Source organism: Mauremys reevesii, linkage group 1, assembly GCF_016161935.1.
Source record: "Mauremys reevesii isolate NIE-2019 linkage group 1, ASM1616193v1, whole genome shotgun sequence".
NCBI lineage: Eukaryota > Metazoa > Chordata > Testudines > Geoemydidae > Mauremys > Mauremys reevesii.
In genome coordinates, this window is record NC_052623.1 from 31,416,426 (window position 1) to 31,443,635 (window position 27,210).

At 42.7% G+C, this 27,210-nt stretch overlaps 1 protein-coding gene across 8 annotated transcripts in view; it reads left to right on the forward strand.

Annotated features, from left to right (window-relative positions):
• The window catches only part of FAT3 (FAT atypical cadherin 3), a 573,356-nt gene that overhangs the window by 360,597 nt on the left and 185,549 nt on the right, over nucleotides 1-27,210 (forward strand). For 7 of the 8 annotated variants that reach the window (XM_039539405.1, XM_039539428.1, XM_039539433.1 and 4 more), the window contains exon 4: nucleotides 16,638-16,699. In XM_039539405.1, the coding sequence (XP_039395339.1) occupies nucleotides 16,638-16,699 (62 nt within the window). Of the gene's footprint in view, nucleotides 1-16,441; nucleotides 16,557-16,637; nucleotides 16,700-27,210 lie in introns of those variants that run through there. The other variant, XM_039539450.1, reaches the window with a different exon arrangement.

The window sequence follows — 27,210 nt, forward strand, 5'->3', positions numbered from 1 at the left end:
AAACTATTGTGGCCACAGGCAGAAAACAGGAGGGAACAAAATGCACCAATATACTGGCAGATAATTGATTTTGTGAGATATATCCAGATTAATTATATATATTTGATTAATATTCCACTTCCCTATCCCTCATGTGTCATTTATCTACTTAGAATGTAAGCTGTTTGTGACAGGGATTGTGTGTGTAAACATACACATACCTGGCTGCACCCAGATAGTTGAGCTCACTCTTTGAAGAAATTAGAATGACTGTGAACTTCACCCCCTATAGGACTAACTGGTTTTCAACAAGATCTGGTCTTTCTCTCCCGTGCACACACCACACATAATGAATTGAGGATCCTACAAACTGGGAAGGAAGAATAAAAGTGTATATTATTGTTTTCTGTGGTTTAAAATAAACAACCTTAACTAGGGCCTTGCTACCACTCCTAGCCTTCACAACCTCCTCAGGTAAGGAGTTCCACAAGTTGACTGTGCGCTGCGTGAAGAAGAACTTCCTTTTATTTATTTTAAACCTGCTGCCTATTAATTTCATTTGGTGACCCCTAGTTCTTGTATTATGGGAATAAGTAATTAACTTTTCCTTATCCACTTTCTCAACATCACTCATGATTTTATATACCTCTATCATATCCCCCCTTAGTCTCCTCTTTTCCAAGCTGAAGAGTCCTAGCCTCTTTAATCTTTCCTCATATGGGACCCTCTCCAAACCCCTAATCGTTTTAGTTGCCCTTTTCTGAACCTTTTCTAGTGCTAGAATATCTTTTTTGAGGTGAGGAGACCACATCTGTACACAGTATTCGAGGTGTGGGTGTACCATGGATTTATATAAGGGCAATAATATATTCTCAGTCTTATTCTCTATCCCCTTTTTAATGATTCCTAACATCCTGTTTGCTTTTTTGACTGCCTCTGCACAGTGCGTGGACATTTTCATCGAACTAGCCATGATGACTCCAAGATCGCTTTCCTGATTAGTTGCAGCTAAATTAGCCCCCATCATATTGTATGTATATTGGGGTTATTTTTTCCAATGTGCATTACTTTACATTTATCCACATTAAATTTCATTTGCCATTTTGTTGCCCAATCACTTAGTTTTGTGAGATCTTTTTCAAGTTCTTCACAATCTGCTTTGGTCTTAACTGTCTTGAGTAGTTGAGTATCATCTGCAAACTTTGTCACCTCACTGTTTACCCCTTTCTCCAGATCATTTATGAATAAATTGAATAGGATTGGTCCTAGGACTGACCCTTGGGGAACACCACTAGTTACCCCTCTCCATTCTGAGAATTTACCATTAATTCCTACTCTTTGTTCCCTGTCTTTTAACCAGTTCTCAATCCATGAAAGGACCTTCCCTTTTATCCCATGACAGCTTAATTTATGTAAGAGCCTTTGGTGAGGGACCTTGTCAAAGGCTTTCTGGAAATCTAAGTACACTATGTCCACCGGATCCCCCTTGTCCACATGTTTGTTGACCCCTTCAAAGAACTCTAATAGATTAGTAAGACACGATTTCCCTTTACAGAAACCATGTTGACTATTGCTCAACAGTTTATGTTTTTCTATGTGTCTGACAATTTTATTTTTAACTATTGTTTCGACTAATTTGCCCGGTACCGATGTTAGACTTACCGGTCTGTAATTGCCGGGATCACCTCTAGAGCCCTTTTTAAATATTGGTGTTACATTAGCTAACTTCCAGTCATTGGGTACCGAAGCTGATTTAAAGGACAGGTTACAAACCTTAGTTATTAGTTCCTCAACTTCACATTTGAGTTCTTTCAGAACTCTTGGGTGAATGCCATCTGGTCCCGGTGACTTGTTAATGTTGAGTGTATCAATTAATTCCAAAACCTCCTCTAGTGACACTTCAATCTGTGACAGTTCCTCAGATTTGTCACCTACAAAAGCCAGCTGAGGTTTGGGAATCTCCCTAACATCCTCATCCATGAACACTGAAGCAAAGAATCCATTTAGTTTCTCCGCAATGACTTTATCGTCTTTAAGCGCTCCTTTTGTATTTCGATCGTCAAGGGGCCCCACTGGTTGTTTAGCAGGCTTCCTGCTTCTGATGTACTTAAAAAACATTTTGTTTTTACCTTTGAAGTTTTTGGCTAGCCGTTCTTCAAACTCCTCTTTGGCTTTTCTTATTACACTCTTGCACTTAAGTTGGCAGTGTTTGTGCTCCTTTCTATTTGCCTCACTAGGATTTGACTTCCACTTTTTAAAGGAAGTCTTTTTATCTCTCACTGCTTCTTTTACATGGTTATTAAGCCACGATGGCTCTTTTTTAGTTCTTTTACTGTGTTTCTTAATTTGGGGTATACATTGAAGTTGGGCCTCTATTATGGTGTCTTTAAAAAGGGCCCACGCAACTTGCAGGGATTTCACTTTAGTCACTGTACCTTTTAACTTTTGTTTAACTAACCCCCTCATTTTTGCATAGTTCCCCCTTTTGAAATTAAATGCCACAGTGTTGGGCTGTTGAGGTGTTCTTCCCACCACAGGGATGTTGAATTCTATTGTATTATGGTCACTATTTCCAAGCGGTCCTGCTGTAGTTACCTCTTGGACCAGCTCCTGCGCTCCACTCAGGATTAAATCTAGAGTTGCCTCTCCCCTTGTGGGTTCCCATACCAGCTGTTCCATGAAGCAGTCATTTAAAGTATCGAGAAATTTTATCTCTGCATTTCGTCCTGAAGTGAAATGTTCCCAGTCAATATGGGGATAATTGAAATCCCCCACTATTATTGGGTTCTTAATTTTGATAGCCTCTCTAATTTCCCTTAGCATTTCATCATCACTATTACTGTCCTGGTCAGGTGGTCGATAATAGATCCCTAATGTTATATTTTTATTAGCGCATGAAATTTCTATCCATAGAGATTCTATGGAACATATGGATTCACTTAAGATTTTTACTTCATTTGAATCTACATTTTCTTTCACATATAGTGCCACTCCTCCCTCTGTACGACCTGTTCTGTCCTTCCGATATATTTTGTACCCCGGAATGATTGTGTCCCATTGATTGCTCTCAGTCCACCAGGTTTCTGTGATGCCTATTATATCAATATCCTCCTTTATCACAAGGCACTCTAGTTCACCCATCTTATTATTTAGACTTCTAGCATTTGTGTACAAGCACTTTAAAAACTTGTCTCTGTTTATTTGTCTGCCCTTTTCTGATGTGCCAGATTCTTTTTTATGTGACTGTTTATCATCTGATCCAGCCCTTACATTATCCTCTTCCATCCTCTGCTCCTGACTATAACCCGGAGATTCCCTATCATCAGACTCTCCCCTAAGAGAAGTCTGTGTCTGATCCACATGCTCCTCTGCAGCAGTCGACTTTCCCCCATCTCCTAGTTTAAAAACTGCTCTACAACCTTTTTAATGTTTAGTGCCAGCAGTCTGGTTCCACTTTGGTTTAGGTGGAGCCCATCTCTCCTGTATAGGCTCCCCCCATCCCAGAAGTTTCCCCAGTTCCTAATGAACGTGAACCCCTCCTCTCTACACCATTGTCTCATCCACACATTGAGACTCTGAAGCTCTGCCTGCCTACCTGGCCCTGCACGTGGAACTGGGAGCATTTCTGAGAATGCCACCATAGAGGTCCTGGATTTCAGTCTCTTCCCTAGCAGCCTAAATTTTGCTTTCAGGACATCTCTCCTACCCTTCCCTATGTCATTGGTACCTACATGTACCACGACCAGCGGCTCCTCCCCAGCACTACACATAAGTCTGTCTAGATGCCTCGAGAGATCCGCAACCTTCACACCAGGCAGGCAAGTCACCATGCGGTTCTCCCGGTCATCACAAACCCAGCTATCTAGATTTCTAATAATCGAATCTCCCATTACTAACACCTGCCTTTTCCTAGAAACTGGAGTTTCCTCCCCCGGAGAGGTAACCTCAGTGTGAGAGGCAACCCCAGCACCATCTGGAAGGAGGGTCCCAACTATGGGAAGGTTTCTCTCTGCTCTCATTGACTGCTCTGCTTCCTGGGCCTTTTTCCTCCTCACAGCGCAGGGGGCTGTCTGAGCGGAGGTGGGACAATTGCCTCATCAACATACCTCTCTGCCTCTCTGCTCCTCTCAGTTCCCGCCCCCTGGCCTCCAAAGTCCGTGCATGGTCTCTGAGGGCCAGGAGCCTTCCACACGACGACTGCACACACGCCACTCGCCCACAGGGCAGGTAATCATACATGCAACACTCAGCGCAATAAACTGGATAGCCCCACTCTGCTGCTGGGCTTCTGCCTGCATTGTCTCTAGTTAATGGAAGGGTGGTTTAAAGAGAGTTTGAGTGTGGTGGATTTTGGGTTTAAGGGGGACTGCAGGGGAGGAGAGAGAGAGAGGAGGACCCCTGCTCCCCCCCCCCCCCCGAAAACTCCTCTCCTTAGCAGTCCTGGTCGCCTGTGCGTGGCTTTATAAAGCCCTGGCCTGAGTGCCCGCTCAACCACAGGCTTCAAGCTTTCAAACCTTCCTTTGAAGCTCATGGCCTCCAACTGCCAGCCACAGCACACGGTCCTTCATACAACCAACCAATCAACCAGACTGACAAACACAAGCTCAGCACACAGCAAGTAACCCCCAAACACACACTACAGTCACTTACCCCATAGATGCTGTATTTGCTCCTCCTTCACCTGGAGAACTCCCTTGCGAAATTCCCTGTTAGTCTTGATTAATGACGAACATCAGAGGCCCTGGCATGGAATTAAAAAGTCACCATTTTCTATGCAGTGAGCCCAAATACTGTTATGATTTTGAAAAGCCTAAACTGTAATTGCTGTCACAGCACCTCTGAATAGCTGTCATGTATATGGTATCTGTCTTCCTGAAAGATCTCAAACTACATGTGCCAAATTTTCAAAGCGTATACCTGTAAAAACTGCAGTTGGGTATGTAAACAGGGAATTGTTCATGTATCAGATTTGCATGTCACTTGCAGGCTTTCTGCACCCAACTGGTGTATGTGACGATTTGGTTAGCACAAATCAGGCATCTCTCTTTGAAAACTTGGTCCTGTCTATACACACTCAACACACGTCTTAACCTCCACAGAAACGGAGAAACACTACCATCAAGAAGCAAACATGCTGAAAATAATGGCAACCTGTTCTTATCATAGAATCATAAAACTGGAAGGGACCTCGAGAGGTCATCTAGTCCAGTCCCCTGCGTTCAAGGCAGGACTAAATATTATCTATACCATCCCTGAGAGGTGTTTGTCCAACCTGCTCTTAAAAATCCCTCATGATGGAGATTCCACCACCTCCCTAGGCAATTTATTCCAGTGCTTAACCACTCTGACAGTTAGGAAGTTTTTCCTAATGTCCAACCTAAACCGCCGTTGCTGCAATTTAAGCCCATTGCGTCTTGCCCTATCCTCAGAAGTTAAGAACAACAATTTTTCTCCCTCCTCCTTGTAACAACCTTTTTATGTATTTGAAAACTGTTATCATGTCCCCACTCGGTCTTCTCTTCTCCAGACTAAACAAACCCACTTTTTTCAATCTTCTCTCATAGGTCATGTTTTCTAGACCTTTAATCATTTTTTGTTGCCTTTCTCTGGATTTTCTCCAATTTGTCCACATCTTTCCTGAAATGTGGTGCCCAGAACTGGACAAAATACTCCAGTTGAGGCCTAATCAGTGAGGAGTAGAGCAAAAGAATTACTTCTCATGTCTTGCTTACAGTACTCCTGCTAATACATCCCAGAATGATGTTTGCTTTTTTGCAACAGTGTCACACCGTTGACTCATATTTAGCTTATGATCCACTATGACCCCCAGATCTCTTTCTGCAGTACTTCTTCCTAGGCAGTCATTTCCCATTTTGTATGTGTGCAACTGAGTGTTCCTTCCTAAATGAAGTACTTTGCATTTGTCCTTATTGAATTTCATCGTATTTGCTTCAGACCATTTCTCCAGTTTGTTCAGATCATTTTGAATTTTAATCCTATCCTCCAAAGCACTTGTAACCCCTCCCAGCTTAGTATCGTCCGCAAACTTTATAAGCGTACTCTCTATGCCATTATCTAAATCATTGATGAAGATATTGAACAGAACCGGACCCAGAACTGTTATGCCCTTCCAGCATGACTGTGAACCACTGATAATTAATCTCCTGGAATGATTTTCCAACCAGTTATGCACCCACCTTGTAGTAGCTCCATTTAGGTTGCATTTCTCCAGTTTGTTTATGAGGTCACGCAAGACAGTATCAAAAGCCTTGTTAGTGTCCATCCTCTCACTTTGCCTCCCTTACTGTGTTTACCTTCACTTTATTTTGTCAAGTCTAGAATTTTGATTATCATCTCTTTACTGTAGGAATCCGCCTTTTTGTCTGTTAAATTAAGCAGCTATCTCTCAGGAAATGCATCAGAGACAAGTAAGTGAAAGGAAAAGGTGCAATTTCAGCTGTTTGGGGGTTTTGTTGTTGTTTTTTAATATAACCACATGTTAAAAAGAAAATGTTAATGTTTTTAAAGCAGTAGCATTTTATGTTTCGCTTATTTCAGAGAGAGAGGTCATTTCTGTCGCATTGTCATCTCAACAAAACCAGTAATGCAGTAATCTTTAAAGAAATTACACAGTCTTCCTAATTTTTTTTTCAATATAGTATCATTCATTTAGGATCAGAATACATTCTCGTAAATTAGAGGTTTACATGTGTAATTATATAAAATGATATGTTTGTTTACATCCCCAAGTCAAATTTAAATTATATTCTATAATGTATCTTTGATATGCAATTTCACTATGTCAATCGCTAATTTATTATGCTAGATGAATGTGCTGTTAGAGTGTTTAAAATGCCTCTTGCTCACTGTGGATAATAGAGTTGCCCTGATTATTGCTAACCATTTCTGCACTTCCACTATCATGGATACTGGACAATTTTATACTCCAGCATGCACTACTGAAAAACATAATGTATTCTAGTGACCCTCCTTGATCAATCTAGGCTTGCAGGTTTAATTCTGTACCATCAGGGGAAAACAAGGATGTTTACCGTTGATGGCTGTACTTCTGAACAGAAGTATCCTGTCTCTTTATGCCATTTCCTGAATACAGCTCATGAATGAAAGTTCTGCGTGGACTTGTGAGTATAATTGCTGTGTACTTGGGTCTTCTAGAAGGCCCATCATCTTCTTTTCAGGAATGAGTTTCTGATCATTTCAGTTAGTAAACTCCTGTTAATTGGCAATATTTATTACCTGTCCTTTGACTTCTTCAGTCAGTTGCACTTTTCCTGGGAGCACAAGCATTAGTTTCTTCTTCTATTTCATTGTTGGGCTGATATCTCCATACCTGGGCCAGATATTTTCAGTTGCTTGTCTCACCTTTTAGGAATCAGTGCCCAGTAGGAGCTGACCAACAGGCATTGGTTCCTGCCTATTAAAATCACCTTACCTAGAATTATTAAGAACAGGCTCAGAACACTTTTTTATAAAGTGAATTTTTCACTGATGAAACAGTCTCTTATCTTTCCCACTAGATGCATTATGTTGGACAATTCCATGAATGGCTAAATCCACAGCAGCTTTTGTTGTAGATGCTAAGCTAGGATACCTGAGCTAGTTCCTTTAGCCTTAAATGAGCAAAGAGATTTGAACATCTCACATTTAGGGGGCAGGTTAAAATAAAGGGCTTCCTGGGCTAAAGGATATACTTTGTGGTCTCCCTGAAACTCAAGTTTTATTGGTGGTTGAGATTCCAGTGTGGAAGCCTACTGCTACCTTTGATTTTCTCTTCTTCAGTTCAGAGCTTCGATCCTAGTCTAGTGTTTATGTTTGGTTCTACCTTAAAGAAGCTGGAGGCAGAATCCTCATATCCTGTGAAGAGGAATTAGGCTTTTGATCAACCTGAGGCCAGGTTCCCCAAAATGAGGCTCTCCTCAGGACTTTGAGGGTTTAGGTAGAGAAAGATAAATGTTTCAATCTCCTGTGATGGACCTTTGGATGCTGTTTTCCTTGTTAGGATCTACAGGCCTTCACCACCGATGGTGAAATTTCTAAGACTGAGACCGAGCATAGGATTATCAAAAGTGCCTAAGTGATTTAGAAGCACAAGTTCCACTGGAAGTCTAGGCACTTTTAGAAATCTCACTCTCAATCAAGCGAGTTCAAGCAATTTTGAAAAAAGATGGCCTGCCATTCTTCTTTGAACAAGAGAATCAAGTGTATGTATTTGAGAGGCTATGGGGAAAGTAAGAAACTGGTTTTCTGCTAGGAAATCATATACGTCCAGGTTCTAAGAAGGATACCTGAACTTTTCCAGAACACCCTTCTATTGCGGAAAGAACAAATAGTGGTGCGCTAGAGTATCGGTTCTGCATCAAAACTATTAAAAAAGCTATATACGCTCTCAAAGAGAAGGAATCATTGTCCTGGTATTTTATGGCACACAGGGAATAAGTCTCTCAAAATGTGGTCAGTTATTAACATATTTAAAGCTTCCTTGATTACTCCCCTTTAAGGTAAGATCTGTTTTAGAGAAGGAATGTCCAGTTCTGAAGTTTCTAGTAGAGAACCAACTGCTTCCTTACATCTGGGAAAGCCTCCTATGTCGAAGGGCCAGGCTTCTTTTAGCTGAGGAACACTTCTGCAGCAAGAAATATGATTGTCTAGGCCAGCTAGGAATTCGTGTCAGTTCACTCACACTATTTCTATTTTGGTCGATCAGGATCCTACCCCAGATACAGATCAATATGAACATTGGAGCCTATGTTGTCCATTTCCTCTTGCTCTCAAACTATGGGTCAGCTTCACTATTTTGTTTAGGCATAGACCTATTTGGCATCTGACTGCTGGGACCTAGACATAGTCTTCAAAGGCTATCCTCTGCAAGTTGCATTGATAACCTGGTGGGTTTTCTTCTTACTGTATCTTTGTTCATTGCAGCGCTTGAGAGCAGCAGTTAAAAATCTAACAGACGTATTGGAGCATGAGCTTTCGTGGGTGGGTATTCACCCACGAAAGCTCATGCTCCAATACGTCTGTTAGTCTATAAGGTGCCACAGGACTCTTCCCTGGATTAGTATTAGTATTAGACCTATGAGGGAAACTCAAATATTCTGTGTGAAAGAATATTTGCAGCAAACTAACTTCCAGTCCTTAGATGCCTTGGTACCTAAGATCCACTAAATGAATATTTCTCAGAAGTCAAATATATGTAAGGATGATATGTATTGATTTTTACATACAGGAAGAAAATCCTGGCTGAAGATAGTCATATGATGAATTCATAGGTTTGTTTACTTCCTCATAGGGTATTAATCAGTCAGACTGTGTATGTAAATAATTGATAGCAATGGAAAATATTCCAAATATTCCTAATGCAAACATTTAGAATAATACATATTAAATAAGATTATGAAAAATTGATTAACCTAACAGTTTGTCTTCACTGCATTGTTAGCTCAAGGTATAACTCGAGTGTTGCCCCTAACCCACACTCCTGTCCGCACACAAAAATGTCTAGTTTGAGTTAACTGGTGCTTTAAACTCAAGGTAGCCAGCACATTAGGAGGGAAGCTGGAGCTAGTAATGCAATGGGTATGCGGCAGTTTAAATTACAACTTTTTAGCTGCTAATCCAATAACTCACTGTGTGTAGCTGAGTGTTGTTTGGCAGCATGGTTTTAAAATTCCTTAAAAGGGTCTGGCAGTTTGATTAGGGGAATTACCTTAGAAGGAGCATTAGCAATCAGGGTACATTGGACCAGGGACCGTCTCTGCTTCTAGGCTCCAAGAGCAGAGGTATCATCTTGAGTTTTGTAAAGCAGCTACCAACACATTTTGGAAAGTGTGTTCTGCCGGCTGCCATAATGATAAGCAGGACCTATGCAGATCATTTGTGTTGCTGTTGGACTACTGCTCTTAAATGCCCATATGCCCAGGCTGATGGAGGAGGATGGAAATAAGTAATTTCATCCCTTGCAGTTTGGTTTCTCAAATCCCATTATGCCAGTCTGCATGTCCCTTTGTTGTTTTGTTCTTTGTTTTGCTTTAGTAGTACTGGAGTTAGGATCCAGTTTCACCTGGTTTGCAACTGCATGAGACAGTACATGTAGGAGGAGCAATTCTGCGTATACTGCTCATCACAAATCCTGCATATCCTGTTCCCTTGCTCTTTAAGAAGGCATAGAAATACTGACCTATACAATATGGGTGTTAACAACTTAGGGACAGCTGGGCTTTCCGAGGGTGCAAGCCAGGGCTGCATGTGCCCAGCACAGTGTAGCCTGTCTGCTCTCGATGATACTTTTTATGACCTTTATTTAATTCCTATGCCCATTAAAAGTGGGATTCTGGGATCACATTTTTGAAGAGTACAGTTGTAGCATTATTTCCTCATTTGTTTATTTGTCATCCTCCATTTTAATCAACATCAATTCCATCTTAGACTTAAAAGGGTAGATTCAGTGTTGGTGAAAAGTCATGTATTAGCTTCTCCTTTACCTGTCTGCTTTTACTCAAGATACTCTCTCAGCCTGCATATCGGACCTACATTCCTTGTCAAGTTAATCATATAAGATTCCAAAAAACATGAGCTTTGTGTTAGCATAACAAAGGTCCTATAAAAGATGTTTACATTTCCAGTACTGTACATGGTAAACTATCAGAAAGGTTGGCAAAACTGGCAGAACTTAATTTTGATTTGCAGCTTTCGTAGGAGTTAAATGACATTTTATGCATTCAAAGAAAGTACAACTTGCATATACAAATAAAATAATGGATGCTGAGATTGGACACGGACTATCAGATTTTTGCCTAAAAATGACTTTTGATACAATTTATTAAAAAATACAACTTTTTTTTCTTGTTACACAAACAGTAGTGATTTACAGTGGGTTTTTCATATACTCACGATTAAAGATAAGCAGACCAAAAATGAGAAAAAACAAAATCCTCAGCAAAATCCTTAGCTTGTGTAAATTGATGTGGCTCCTTTGACTTCAGTGGAGCTACACTGATTTACACTAGCTGTGAATCTAGCTTTCTGTTTTGAAACCTAAATGGCATCAGGCCCATAATGCAAATAAGTACTTTTGAGTATTTCCCCAGATACAAATAAAAAGCTGCATAAACACATGATTAACCATCCAAGCAAAACTACTGTTTTAAAAAAATTCAATCACAAAGGAATCATTTTAAGTAAAAAATAAACCTACCGTATTTTCCGGCGTATAAGGCGACTGGGCGTATAAGACGACTCCCTAATTTTACAGATAAAACATAGGTTTTGAGAGGGCTCTGGGCTGCCTGCTGGGTGCTGGGAGGAGGGCAAGAGCCGCTGGGAGCCAGCCGCGGAGAGGAGAGGGCTGCTCTGCCAGCGGGCGGGCTCTGGAGCCCAGAGGCCACAGCCGCCCAGAGCGGGGGGAGTGCGGCGGGGCCCAGGAGCCCAGAGCCGCCAGGCGGAGCCCAGAGGGCCCAGCCTGGGGCGCCGCGCGCGGGAGCCAGAGCGCTTTTTTTTCCCAGCCAGCGAGTCAGAGTCAGAGTCAGGGCTGCCCTGGGCCGCGGAGCCAGCAGCTTTTAAATTCCCAGCTGTGGCGGGATCAGAGGGCTCTGGGGCTGCCCTGCTGCGGCAGCCCCAGAGCCTTTTTAAATCCCAGCCGGCGGAGGGAGTCAGAGGAGGAGGGGCTGCCTGGGCCAGCCCGGGAGCCCAGAGCCCCAAATCCGCCCAGCGCGGCCGCAGAGGGCAGCCTGCTGCGGGGGAGCTGGGGGGAGGGAGCAGCCTTTAAATCCCAGCCACCAGCGGAGAGGCGAGGCGGGAGCCCAGAGAGACAAATCCCAGCCGCGCGGGGCAGAGGGCGGGCTGGGGGCTCCCGCGCTGCGGAGCCAGAGCTTTTAAATCCCAGCCGCGGCGGGAGGAGGCGGGAGCCCACGAGTTTTAAATCCCAGCCGCAGGCAATCAGAGGCTCGGCTGCTGCTGCGCTGCATTACCGTATAAGACGAAGGCGACCGATTTTAGGGGGTTGTTTTTTAGTATAGAAAGTAGTCTTATACACCGGAAAATACGGTATTTTTTGCATATCACACAAATACCCATGATGACACAAATCAGCAAAATGAAAAAGCTTATTTTATTAGTTATTTCATGTCCATATTTTACCCTTGCACAGAGTGCTAGCCTCATTGTTGAACTCGTAACTGTTCCTTTGCGTACGTGTTTGCTACGGTATATGTACATTAACACCAAAGGTTAGTGAACTGGTTTAAAGAGGGTTTGTTGTGCGGTGGCTAGAACAGCAGACATGGAGTCAGGAGTTCAGAGTTCTGTTCCTGGTGGGGTCACTTATTCACTCTGTGACCTAAGGTGAGTCGCTTACCTGTGTCTCAGCTTCTCTGTCTGTAACGTGAGGATGATAATAGTTGTTTATCCTGCAGGGGATGCTTATAAATTGCTTTGAGATCCATGGATGAAAGGCTCTGTAAAAGTGCAAATAAAGACTAGTCTAGTCAGGCCTCTCTGGACCCAGAACTTGACCTGGAGCTAATCTGTTTTGAAGTTCACAAAAGTTTAGCTGACTCCCCACTTCCAGTGCTTGGCTGGGAGCAGATGTGCTAGAAGGTCAGTTGATAGGATGGTTTGAATGGAAGCAGGAAATCTCCCAGCATTGTCCATGCTCGTGTACAGCCAAGACTCTGGACCGAGCCCCTGAAGCTGGCTGGCCCAACAGACTTCTGTGATTACAAAGCCTGAGGAGGGGACCTTCTCCCTGTTTGGTGTCCGGTGGGAGTGGCGGGGAGATAATTCCTCTTGACACCTGAATGTCAGGAGCAGCAAGCATCCTCCTTTACCACTGCCTGACAGCCAAGGACAGACTGACTGAACAGTTCCCAGCTGGCAGCTCAGGAATGGGGCTGCCCTTCAGACAGAGCAGCAAATTATCTTCTCCTCTGGCCTGGCAGTAGTCCTAAACCCGCCAGCCTCACCAGCTTTTTCAATAAATAAAGCACTACGGTCACATCTACCACTAGCCTGCTGGGTGACATTGGTCAAGTTGCCTCAGTTTCTCCACCTTTCAAATGAGGATGATACTCACTGAGACGTTGTGCAGGTGGCTTGGTTAAGGTGTGTATAATGCTTGGAAGATTTAAAATGTTGTGCTGAGTACTATTACTTTCACTTATTACATTAATAAACTTGGCGAGGGAAAAAATGTTACAGCACCATTGGCTGAATTCTGCTCTGACTAAAACCCATGAAATTCAGCTGAAGGCCACTCTTGGGGGCTGATGTAATTGGCCTAACATCAACAGCCTTTATAGGGAACATTTATAGCCATCTCTGGGTAAGATGATTATTTGATTGAAGAGCGTATACTAAGTATTGTTCAGTGTGGAGTCTAATGGCTGCTCTTCTCTTCCTGTAGCCATTTCTTTGAAATTATATGAACCATTTTAGGGACTTGCTATGTGTTTGTATTTATTATTATATCATTAATCATGTTTATTACAGTAGTGCCTAAGCGCCAGCCAAGAACTGAGTCCCACTGTGCTAGGCACTGAACAAACACATAGACAGCGCCTGCTCTGAAGAACACATAGCAGAATGGGAGCCAGATGTATTTGGGGTCTCTGGATAGAACTGTAATACCAATGTCTGTAGCTTAAAAAAACCCAACAAACTTACAAAAGCGCACTTGTGAGAATTGGTTATAGTGACCGTCCCTTTTGCCTGTCCAGTGGCAGGTGTCAGGGTGTTCTACCAACTGGAAGGTTTAGTTTGAACAGTCCATTGTGAATCTTTCATTTCAAAAGGAGAGTAAGATGTGCTCGCTCTGTGGGGTAGATATCATATCTAGGGTTGCGAGGCATCCAGTTTTTTACCAGAATGTCCAGTCAAAAAGGGACCCTGGTGGCTCCAGTCAATGGTGCAGCGAGGCTAAGGCAGGCTCCCTGCCTGGTCTGGCTACATGCGGCTCCCAGAAGTGGCCAGCATGTCTGGCTCCTAGGCACAGGGGCAGCCACGGGGGCTTCGCATGCTGCCCATACCCCGAGTGCCAGCTCTGCAGCTCCCATTGGCCAGGAACCGCAGCCAATGGCAGCCTAGCTCTGGCACCCTAACTCCCTCCCAGAGTCCACACCCAACTACCTGCCCTAGCCCTGAGCCCCCCTCCCACACCCCCTTCCCCACCCCAACCTCCTGCCCCAGCCCTGAGCCCCCTCCTGCACCCCACACCTCTCATCCCCAGCCCCACCCCAGAGCCCACACCCCCAGCCGGAGCCCACACCCCCGCCCACACTCTGAACCCCTTGGCCCCAGCTTGGAGCCCCCTCCTGGACCCCAAACCCCTCATTTTTGACCCCACCCCAGAGTCTGTACTCCCAGCCAGAGCCCTCACCCCTTCCTGCACCCAACCCCCTGCCTCAGCCTGGTGAAAGTGAGTGAGGGTGGGGGAGAGCAAGCAATGGAGTGAGTGGGGGGTGGGGCCTCAGAAGGGGCAAGGCAGGGGGCAAGTAAGGGTGTTCGGGTTCATGCGGTTAGAAATTTGGCAACCCTAATCATATCACTCACTGTAATGACTGGCCATGCAGCATGCGTGCAAAACCGTTTGGGAAGGTATAGGGTGCATTTGACTATCCGACCTTCAGTCCATACTCTTTGTGCATGTACATTTCTGGCTTAAGAAGAAGTTGGGTACCATTTATAAATAGTGTCTTCGCAAAAAGAGAGTAGGAGGGCATATAAAGAGATGTCATATCTTCAGCAGTAGTGAGAGCTCTGTTGATACATGCCCTTGCTGAGCACAGGTGTCTGTAGTGGTGTCTAAATGCCACAAAAGAGCTTAATGAGTTCCACTTTAAAATCTTGTTGGTACTGAAATATTTTCTTAAATACAGTGAACTCCCATTAGTAGCACTATATCAGTGCCCTTTTGCTATGTTGCTCCTAAGCAACTGTTGCTGTTATTAGGAAGTGTTGATAAGTCACAGTAGAGAACATGTTCCCAGGGGAAATGTTGCTTGTAAGGGGCAGTTGCTCTTACAAGGTGTTGCTGAAAACAAGCATCTGCTTGTAGTGACTTCTTCCTTGTGTTCATATATGATGATCTGCATTCACACAGAATACAGAGTTGCATGCATGGCACAGACCTGTCATCCACTGTGATGCCTTCCTAAACCCACACAACTGCAGTCAGCTTGCAGCCCAGATAATAAAATTATAACCATCTGAGATCGAAACGGACTGCTGCATTTTTCTTTTCCATCCTTTGCCAGCACAGGATTATTCTCAATAACACAGTATACAATTTGTTCTGATGCTTTGTCAAGTCTAGTCTGGTTTCTAACACTTTCTCTTGGGAGTCTGTTTTTCAGTCTAATAGATCTCGCTGTTAGTCTGAAATATCAGGAAAAACTTCCCTTTGTTAATTTAATCCCATTGCTCCTAGTTATAGCCCCTATTTTACTGGTGAGTGAAGTGATTCCTCCTAAGTAGAAAGTGACAGTGTGTAAAGTGCTTTAGAGTGCTTTGAGATTAAAGGCACAATATAAATGTAGGATATAATAATGATAATTAATAACAATTATTATTCTTAACAAAATCATGGTCGTCATAAGGGTAAATCCTCTCATTAAACAAGTAAGTCTTTTAGCTCAGCCATGGGATATTACTGCTCCTGTTTTTCTAGCAAATGTGAAGGATGAATTCTTGCAAAGTATATGGTACATTGGCATTGTCTTCAATAAAATATATACCTCTGGGATTCTGGTCTCTGAACACTAGTCAGAATCTACCTCCAAAACAGCACACAATGTATCCTGCTATTCAAAGAACACTTTGTGTGAGGTAGAAGTGGAACCTTTTAATTGCTACTGAGGAAAAATAAAAGCTAAAATTATTTTTAACAACATAGTAAAGTCTGTGAGAGTGTCTCATATTTTCTTTGCTAAGTCTAAATCCTGCATGAGGTTATTAGTGTATAGAAGAGCATTGTTTAAAGTAAAGATGTCTTGATCTTTTTAATGTAAAAAGTTACTTTGTTTAAAAGCTCTTTATACATGGAACAAAATGATGACGTTATACAAAATCGTCAATGCACAAGAGCTGGCAATCATTCTGCATACAAGTAGCTAATACAGAAATAACCTTCTTTGTCAAATATAATAACAAAAAAGAGAGATAAAAAAACCTATCAGAAAGTTAAATAACAGAAGACCGATCTTTGGCACAGAAGTAATCGGCAGCCTATCCCATTAATTGTTCAAGAACTCGAAAATCTTTAATGAGGTACTTACTGTAAGATTTCACTCATATGCAAATGTTAATTAAAATTCCTAATTACAAGACAGCTAGTGATTCTTTACTGAGGTTTTTTAATTCACCATACTAACTACAGTGTATTAACTATATAAACACAATTGTAACCCATTTTCAGTTTTTAATATTGTATTCTTTTTTCCTCTTACAGATTCATTTTCAGGCAAATCCTGACTGTGGTGATGTCGGAGAGACATCAAGAAAACTAGGCATGATACTGTTCCAAATCCCCCCCCACACACACACTTTTGGAGAATTCAGCAGATGAACTTGTTTCTTATGGTCAGTGGATAGATTTATGTTGCTCCAGCAGATATTGACAACCAAATGTTCTCCTTTTTCCACAGGTCTGATTACAACAACATCAAGAAAATTGGATCGAGAGCAGCAGGCAGAGCATTTTCTCGAGGTAAACTCTGTTGGGGAATACATATTAAAGGGGTACCTCTGTCTTCAAATCTTTCCAATTTTGAATAATGAGTTTAAAGCTTGTTTCTAATATTACCCCTGTTGTCTAATTTTCCATGTTAATTTTCAGTAAAACCATTTTTTCTCCCTATTTCTAAGACTATGCTTTGCCTTCTCCTGTTGCTGTCACAAAGAGGGGAACCGAACTAACTATACAGGGGAAATAATTCAGTCGACAATTCACAAAATGCTTTCAAACACATGAACAAACTGTAGAAATAGACAGATATTCATTTTTTCTCTAATCTCTTTTGGTTATAGTAATTTTTTGTTACTTGTAACAATAAGTTAAAATATTTCAGAGAACCATGTGATATTTCAGTCGTCTGTGTCCCTTTAATGAATTTCGAAGGCAGTTTGGAAGGCCCTTATTCTGCAAAGACTTCTGCACATGGATAACTGCGCACCCTGTGATTAGTGCTATATGGCAGCATTTCTCAAACTGGGGTCCGCGGACCACTGGGGGTCTCTGAGGGAATTCCAGGGGGTCTGCGGGCCCCACTGATCAACTCCTCCCCCTCCCTCCCTCCCTCAACTCCTCCCCCTCCCTCTATCTCCTGGAGGCTACTGAACCCAAACCGGAAGATTTTAGGCCAGTAAAAGTCTGGCAGCGCAGTGGGACTAAGGCAGGCTCCCTGCCTGCCTTGGCCCTGCACCGCTCCAGGAAGTGGCCGGCATGTCCCTGGGGTGGGGTGTGGTGGGAAGAACAGGTTTCTGCCTGCTGTTCTTGCCCCGAGCGCCGACTCTGCAGCTCCCATTGGCCATTGCATCCCATCCTGCACCCTAACCCCCTGCTTCAGCCCAGAGCCCGCACCCTCCTGCAGCCAAACTCCCACTCAGGGCCCACACCCCTTCCTGCACCCAAACCACCTACCCCCAGCCTGGTGAAAGTGAGTGAGGGTGGGGGGAGAGTGAGTGATGGAGGGAGGGGGGATGGAGTGAGCAGGGTTTGGGAAGAGGTGGGGAAAGGGTGGGGCCTTGGGGGGAAGCGGTGGAGTGGAGGCAGGGCCTGGGGCTGAGCAGGAGGATTCGGGGTCCCTGAAATATTTTAAATCAAAATGGGGGTCCTCAGGTTGCTAAAGTTTGAAAACCGCTGGTACATGGGATTGTTTCCATTGTGCAATTAAACATGTTTAAATTTTTGAAGGATTGAGACCTAAGATTGCATCTTGAATCTATATGCAAAACCCTGTAATGTGAGTAGAAGTAAACTCTGGTTTTGCTCACTGGCTGGATCATCAGGATGAATCATTTTTGAAATTTCAACTACAGTTTCTAAGTAAGAAATTACTCTTTGCAGTGGAAGATTTATTTCAACTCTCTCTCCATAGTGTCCTCTCATCTGAATAACTATCTGTAATATGTGTAACTCTCACAAAAATGTACCTGTGCATTGCCAGGTCGAATACGTGATTTCTTCCTCGTTGCTCTAAAAACCATGTGATAAAATGTTCCCATCCTTTTCCATATACGGGGCTTGATTCTGATCTCACTCTAATGTACAGTGATATAACTGCCCTGAATTTACTGAAATGACTCTTGATTCACATTGGTGCAAGTGGAAAACGAGGGCTACTGTGTAAGATCATCCGATAGACACAGCCATCCATATAATATGATTTTGGAAACTCTCCTCATAGTAGTGTTAACTAAAGAATATGTGGACATATTAAGCACCTTTACAGGGTCAGAATGTTTTTTTGTTACAATCACTATTTGGCAGAAGAATGTAGTAATCTCTGGTTGCAGATATTCCTTCCCCTGGTTAGTACTGCTTGAGGAAAATCCTGAGCACTTGGCCTACGACAGAGCAACAAGAGAGGAAGGTTAATTTCTTATCTGACCTGCTAACTTTTTTCCCTCTATATGTTTCTGTACAATCCCAAATATCCCAGGCTATAAATAAACGAGGAGGAATAAAGGGATTTTTTTATCTCCTTTAAGGGATTTCTTCAGTTGGAAAGTTAGCTAAGTAATTCTTTATTCCGATAACTGGAGATTTTTCAGTTTTTACTGCTAGGGAAGATAGCCAGCTGAAGTGAATTTGGCATAGATTTTGGAATATATATATTAATGAGAAACTTGGGTCTGAGACAAGATGGGTGAGGTAATATCTTTTATTGGACAAATTGGGGTCTGGACTGTAAGTCGTTTCTGCATCTGTGTTTTCTCAGGGGATCTGAATGAAACACACCAGATGCCAATTTTCCAAAGGATTCACCCCTTAAAAAGGGAAGCGTTATACATCTTCAATGGTGAGGGCAGAGGGGAACTCTCTCGTATTATTTATAAAACTCAGGCTTTAGCCCGCTGGGCTGGATGCTTTCCTCAGATTTTTGTCCAGTTTGAAAGATATTGATTGGTCTATAAGTTTTTGACGGGTGCATATGTAAAGGAATGAGATGAAGTCTTTAGGGTGATCCAGGAGGTTTAGAATTGGGATTAATAGGATGAAACTGAGCACAGAAAGTGTAGGCAATCGGGGAAGTAGAAATACGAACAGCAAGGTCTGGAATGGCCTCTTGAAGAGAGTGGAAGGAGCCCTGTTGCTTGAGACTTTTAAAACTAAACTGGGCCAAGTGGGCAAAAATTTACTGCAGGGAATAGAATTGTGCATTGACAGGGAGATGAACTAGATTACCTAGTCGGTCTTTTCATTTGCTAATTAAAAGTTAACATTTGCCATTTCTACAGCATACTTGGAGGCAAGTTCAGCATGACAAAAACAAATAGGCTGTTGATGGTTCAGAACTGAGCTGTCTTAAGGTGGGCACGTTTTTATGACATACTTGAAACATTTTGTGAAATGTTTGACTCTCAATGTGTTTAATTAACCTCCTAGGGAGTCCTTAATTGCCAAGATTACCATGGTCTCCCAATAGCACGATTATTACCCTTCCGGCTTTGTTTCATACCCTGTCTCCAATAGAGTCTGTCTGGCATAAAAAAGAGTAAAACTGGCTCCCTCTGAAAGGATCTTATTAGAGCTTGACCCGGCAACCTCTGTTTCCGCTTGCATGGTGCATATATGAGGCATTGATGGACCTTTCCTGGTTAGAATGCCTTTTAATTATTTTTTAAATAGTCAGGCCCTTTTCTCAACTTGAATTTGATTGAGGCATTGTTCCCAGACAACAAAGTACGTACAGAGCAAATTCCATTGGTGAAAGGTCTGTCTCCGCCCCATTCACAATAGCTGTTAACAAGGCAAAATGAGATTGTGGGGGCTAATGGTTTATGATACTTTGCAGTGTTATAGCACATTTTCATTCATAGCTCTCCAAGCGCTTCACACTGGTGCTTTACAGGCAGAGCAAATAGGGCACAAAGTGGTCAAGTAACTTGCTCAAGGTCACAGAGTAAACTAGTGGCAGACCCTGGTCTCCTGATTCCAGTACCCGTGCTTATTCCATTCTGCCACAGCTGCCCAATATAAACCATCCTTCTGTTAATCTAGGTACTTATATGTCCCCTGATTCACACCCTAGTTGTGTGCCTCACAATATTTCATGAATTGATCTTCACAATACCTTGTAGGATAGGAGACTGTTTACCATGACCCCCATTTTACAGATGGGGATTTGAAGCACAAAGACAAAGTGACTTGTCCCAAGTCACACAGCGAGTCTGTGGTAGCATCAGGTATTGAACTCAGATCTCTTGAACCCCCATCTAGTGCCTTCGTCTCATAGACTATGCCTTTTTGTAGCTATCTGTTTTCCAGTGTCTGTCTTTTTATAATGAACACCCATGGCTGTAGTTAAAGGATTCTGCAAACGTCAAAGAATACATACAAAGGAAGACATTAACTTTCTGAACCTACTTATGTGATAGACTTTACTTTTCCTGAATTCTTACCTAGATTCCTGACTAAAAGATTCAAATTGTTTTGGGGTGAGGGGGCAGGACGGGGGTTGGAGATGCATTTGTTTATTTCTTTGAAAAAGGCACCTTTTAAATCTGCCATGAAAAGTATGTAAACCCTCCCCTTTTTTAATATAAAGGTTTGATTTCTTTGACGTTAGTAAAATCATTTAATAATTCTAGGGTTTAGGACATTATTACATGGTTACTGTCTAGTAGCATTTTTTTCGTGGCAGATGTAATTTGGTCTCAGTGGATCACATACTGCATGGTTTCTCATTTTACTGTAGACTTACTAGTGGGATGGTTCTAGTTTAAGTTAGGGGGGAAATATCAACTTGTTACATTACTTTCTAACATGTAACAACCCAAGTGCAGTTTTCTCAGATTATTCTGCAGAATATCTTAAATGGATCCAGGCTTTAATTGTTAAACTGATGAAAGGAGTGAAATTGTGGTAGTTATCTGCTTGCTAAGCAAGTGAATTAAAATAAATACCTATTTCAAAATGAGATGTGATTACAATTTGCAAGGACTCTACCTTTATTCCCCTGTAATAACTGGACATTGCAGCATTTTTATTACATCTTTCTCAGCTGCTCCTTCCTGCCTCCATCCAACTTCCCTCCTCTGTCCCAGATTTGTGTCTCCGTCGTTTTCTAATATTTCCTGGGTTTTGGAGTGTTGACCCTCATTTTTTCTTGCTTAGTTCTTACTCACCAAAGATGTAAAAGCTAACAGTGGGCAGCACTATTGGAATGTTAGCTCTGGGAAGAGCGTGAAAAGTTTAGGTCTGCTTTTTGCAGCAACTGTAGTGACAGCTGTCTGAGATACGGAGGCTGAAAGTAAACCATTTCATGAAGGATCTACAACCTTGTTCTTTGTCAGCTTACTCTGAGACACCAGGAATATAAATAATTCCTGTTCTGCTCTGCTGTGTACATGTGCAGCTTGATGGGAGTGAATTGTTTAATCCAAGTTACAGCTCATTGACTTGCACATTCGTTCTGTAAGATAGATCTGAGTATATGTTCTCAATTTCAGTGGTTTCAGAATGAGCTGTTGCAAACGTTGGTTCAAGCCATCCTGGGCAGGCATCTGTAAAATTTACATGCTCCTGATGAGTTTCGTTAGCTAGGACTCTCTTGCACTGCAAGCCCTGTATTTAACAAGGGGATTAGCCTTTTGTATAGAGAAGATTCAGGTTTTAGTGTGCAAATCTCAACCCGAGAACAGCATGATGTGAAATTTCATAAAAGATGTAGTCAAATGTTGCTTCCTCCTTTTACCTCACTAGTAATATAGGGTACAATTTCAAAAGTGTCTAAGTACCTTAGTCAATTTTGAAAATGGGATATGGGCTTCTAAACACTTAGGGCACATCTACACTGCAAAGAAAAACCCGTGAAGCCCAGTCTCATAGCCTGGATCAACTGTCTCCAACTCACAGGGCTTGGGCTGTGGGGCTAAAAACAGCAGCATAGATCTTCCTGCTTGGAGTAGATCTCAAGCCACAAGACCCTTCCCCCTCGCCAGGTTTCAGAGCCCAGGATCCAGCCTGAGCAGGTATACCTACGCTGCTGTTTTTAGCCCCACTGCCCGAGCCCTTCAAGCCTGAGTCAATTGACCCAGACTCTGAGACACAGCGATGCGGATTTTTCTTTGCAGTGTGGACATACTCTTAGGCACTTTTGAAAATTTACGCATAGTCTTTCCATGTTTAAATTCTTGACAAGGGACTCTGTAGTTTCTTACCTTATTCTGTAGTACTTCTTTAACTAAATGATTGATCAAAAGGTAGTTTCAGTAGAGTCTCCATAAAGAACAAAAAATAGCTGCTAATAGCCATTGTAGATGAGCATGGGTGAAATGTTAACTATCTGAAAAGTTTAACTATAACTTAATGGTTTTTAAGAAGCAGTTGTGACAGGCTTGCCCTTGAAATTTCAGCTCAAGGATCATTATTAATAAGGGGAAGAGAGTGCCTTGTCCGACTCCCTGCTTATTTCTAGCCAACTTTGTTCAATCAGAATGTTGTAGCAGTACCTCTCAAATGCCTTTCTTTTGTAGCAAATCTGTAAATACCGGCCTCATCAATCTTGCTACTGGGCTGATTTAGTATAGTTCTGAGAAGGAGGTCAGTAACAGTGCAAGAGATTGTAATGAAGATAAATGGGTAGATCTGATGTAAGTGCCAAAATACCAGCGCTCCAGTGAAACATGTTGGTTACCATTTACTGTGAGTACAGTAGCAAAGAGCACTATATAATCTTTGTTATGTAGCGTATATTTATGTGCAGTAATCAGAGGGAAACATAATTCCCTCCCCCATGCAGTCAGAAATATATCCTTCTAAAAAGTTAGTTTCCATCCATAATGAAAAATTGAAACTGCAAGGGTAATTTTGATATGTGGCTATGTTGTTAACCAATTTGAAATTTGTCCTGAATATTAAATTGGGGAAAAGTATTATTGGAAGCTGTGGCATGACCACAAGTGGGTAAGGATCTTGCTTTTTGACATCTCACCCGAAAGATAGCACTTAAAATAGCACAGTGTCCTCCTCGCACCATGCCAGAGCATTGGTTTAGTACGGAGCCATATGGAAGAATTTCATCTCACAACACTACTTTCTGCAGTGTCCTTGGTTTTTTTGTGGAAGCCTCCCATCTATGTACTGACACACCTTAACCCTGCTTAGCTTCTGAGATGTAGCCAGTACTATACAGAGGATTGATTATTTAAATCCTAAATTATGAATTTGTGTAAACATCTATTCATATAGCTTTAGCTTTGCCCACTTTTGGCAAAGCAAACTGCATTCCTTCTTGGTGACGTGCTAGCAATTGGGGTATAAACTAGGCAACATATCTTGTTCAGCTTTTTTTATCTGAGGTTTAAGTGTTGCTAAGAGGACACATGCCTTTCCCTTTTTAAAACTGAAGTCCATTAGCTGATGCAAGAGAAACTAGTAATATAGGAAGGCAAAGTACTACTTATAGCTTGAACTTAAAATTGTTTAATTAACAGTTCTCTGGAATGGCTTTGCTGTGTTTGCCACAAGGAGAGGAGAGAGAAAAGTTGTAGGCTGCCTTTGATTATTGCTGGAATGATCTAAAAATCATTTGGCATGGCAATATAAGTCTAAGCGTCCCTATTCAAAAGGTAATAAAAGCAACATTATAGTGACAGTATTGCAAAAAATGCTTAAAAACAGGAAAGAAATAAACTTTAACAGGTCTGAAATTTGATTTGATTTGTGAATGGGGGCCTATGAAACTGACAAGAGTATGTCCCAAACTTTGCCCAACCAATGGTTTCATTCCTGGGAGGTGGTGGGCCACACTCAGACCCCAGTGGATCTCCTTGCGTGTGGATCACTTGTTTGGGAGCTTTATTTGTACACCTCTACCCTGATATAACGCGGCCCGATATAACACGGGTTCGCATACAACGCGGTAAAGCTCTGACACACTGCTCTGAGCAGCGTGTTAAGGGGGCCAGGCCAGGGCCAAGGGGTTGGATAAGGGGCAGAGGGTCTCGGGGGTGGTCAGGGGCTCCTCCCCCCCAGGGACAGAAGCTGTGGGAGGTCACTTTTGGGGGCCTGCAGTCCCAGAGTGGCCTGGGGGATTAGCGGGAGGCCGGGAACAGCTCGCTCTGTTTCCCTCACCCTGGCCCCAGCTGTGTCGCTCGGGGGAAGGGGATTGGGGGGGAGGCTTAGGGGAAGGGATTCCCCCCCACACACTCACCAGCAGCGGTGAAGCGGAGCAGCCCGGCCCCAACCCGCTCCACTCTGCCAGCTCCCAGCTGCAGAGCTCTACTTTCTGCCGCAGGTGAGTACGGGGAGCGTCCTTTCCCCAACCTCCCCGCACTCACCGACAGCGAGAAGCGGAGTGCCGCAGCTGGGAGCTGGCGGAGTGGAGCGGACTGGGGCTGGGCTGCTCTGCTTCCCACCGCTGCCGGTGAGTGCCTGTCAGAGGGCGTGGGGTGTGGATAGGGGTCGGAGCAGTCAGCGGACAGGGGGGTTGGGTAGTGGGTGGGATCCTTGGGGTGATTAGGGATGGGGGTCTCTGGAGGGGGCGGTCAGGGAACAATGAACGGTGGGAGCAAAGCAAGTTCGATATAACGCGGTCTCACCTATAACACGGTGAAACTTTTTGTCTCCCAAGGACCACGTTATATCGGGGTAGAGGTGTATATAATGGAGCATACTTAACAATGTGGCAGTACAGCTCACTGAGACTACAGTTCCCAGCATGCAGTGCCATTGCTTGGGCCAAGCTGCCAGGCAACTCAGAGGAAGTTGCAGCATTCCTTGTGTGCTGAGGTCACAGCCTATTATTCTGACCAATACTGTCTCATTGTTTTCTTTTACTGTCCTGTACTTTCTTGTACTGCTCCGTCTGTATCCATCCATTGTCTCTTGTCTTTTGCTTAGATTATAAGCGCTTTGCGGTAGGGATTAGATTTTCTTTTTGTCCTGTGTTTGTACAGCACCTAACACAATGAGTTCCGGTCCTTGACTGGGGCTCCTAGGCAGTACAGTAATGTTAATAATAATAATAATAATGCTGAGATCTGCATTCTTTGTGGGTTGTACCTCTGTATCAAAGACAAGAGCTCCAGGCCACCTAGAAGTCTATGGTCTGCATTTACTCCTCTGCCCCTGCTCTGCACACCCTAAGGAATTAAATTTGACTCTTTACAGAAGCCTGCTTAAAACGAATAGCAGCAAAATGGTGGCACACACTTAAAAATGCCATTTCTCTGAAGGTCCTGTTATCAGAAGTTGCAAACAAACTTTCCAAAGACAGGGACTGGCTTTGGAGGTTAAAATCATTGCTCAAGAGTCAGATTTACATATGACATTGGACACTGCTTCTCAGGAGTATTGAGGCATAAAATGTTACACAGCAGAATGTGAAAGTCGTCTGGCTGTGATTACATCTGTCTGCCATGATAAGTGACTCATAGACTACAGCATCATCTCTTACTAATGTGACCCAAGAACACAGAGTTATCAAATGCATGACTGGAAATATCACTACTTCATCTGCTAACCAAGAGGTCTGTACCAGAATTTAAAGCTGCAAAATAGTTAAGGCATGGCATTGTTACAGATATTTTTTTCTCTTGATTACAACACATTTCAGTGGATTCCAGATGTTGTGTTATTTTAGACAGCAATTTGAGAAGTAAGGCTGTAGATGAGGCCAAAGTAGCAGGAAGACTAAACTTGACAATGATTTTTTTTTTAAGGCAAAAAAAAAAGTGCTAAAATGTAAAGAAACGTGAATATTGCTGAAAACAAACAGCCATTTTTATTTTATTTAAGTCCCTTTAGTCTTCTGTGCAAGATGCACATAGTCAGTGAGAGGTGTGTGAACATCGCTGAGGGTGTAATTTTTACCACAGCAAGGAAGAGATTGTATGTATATCTGCTAGGAGATGGACTGAGATTCACAATCGATTTCAGATGCGTTTACAATACTACTGAGATGAGAATGCCAATGAACCCTAGAAATCCTGGTGTGTGATATTTCTATAAACTCTTTGGAATTGGGGCATCTCAGAGGAAATGTTTGTTTCACTCATGTCTACTGCAGATCTTAGCCTTTAATTTTAAAGTATTAACCAGCTACTTAATTTAAGCCTTGTCTGCACTGGATTTTTTTTCCCTTACAAGTTTATTTAACACAACTTTGAGATTCAGGCAGCAGCAAAAAGTAGTATTGGAAACAAATGGTTACATATAAAACAAAATCATCCCATGCATTCTAGAACCTAGACTTAATAAGATGCTCTTATGTCTTGTAAAATATTGCTCACCCAAAATCCTTGCAACAATTTACAGCCAGGCTGGGCTCTGGTCCTCTTTTTATGAGACAAGTACTCTGTCAGCTTGCCTCTGAGGTGTAGGATTCAGTATGTTTTCTTGCACTTCAACCATTTCTCTTTATTCAGAAACAGGACACCCCTCTGCTGTTTGTTTCATCTTGTAGATTTTCTTCCTGGTAGATTTCACAATTTCTTCTTTTGCCTGTAACTCAGTATGCAAATAGGTGTATGTTGTGAGGCATACAATGCACAAATGAGAAGATAGGGAGATAGGTGTCTGTTACCTTCTGCCTGAAATAAGCATCTCCGAGGTATGTCATCTTCAGGTGACCTACTTTAACTTCGAGACCTTAAGAACATAATTTTCAGCATAGTTACATAACTCCGTCAATATCCGTACATACATTTTGCATTGATTATGATGACCAGTGGGCTCTCGATAGATCCCTCACATACCCTTTAATGAATTATTATGTATATCTCTGACCCAGGGGATTCCTGTAAAACCTTATGCACCCCCTGGGCCCTCTGCCAATTGGCATCCCTAGGTCTCACTTCCCCAATGGAGTATTAGCTGCAGGACATTTCCACAAGATCACATTTCACCAGGCAACAAGATTCTGAGGAGAAATGAACTGTAAAGGGTTGAGCAGCTCTTGGGAGCTGAGGTTCCTAAATGTATGTCAGGAAGGTCTCTTCATCTTGGGCTGCATTCTGGTCTCACTGAGCTTCTCTTCACTAGAAAATGAG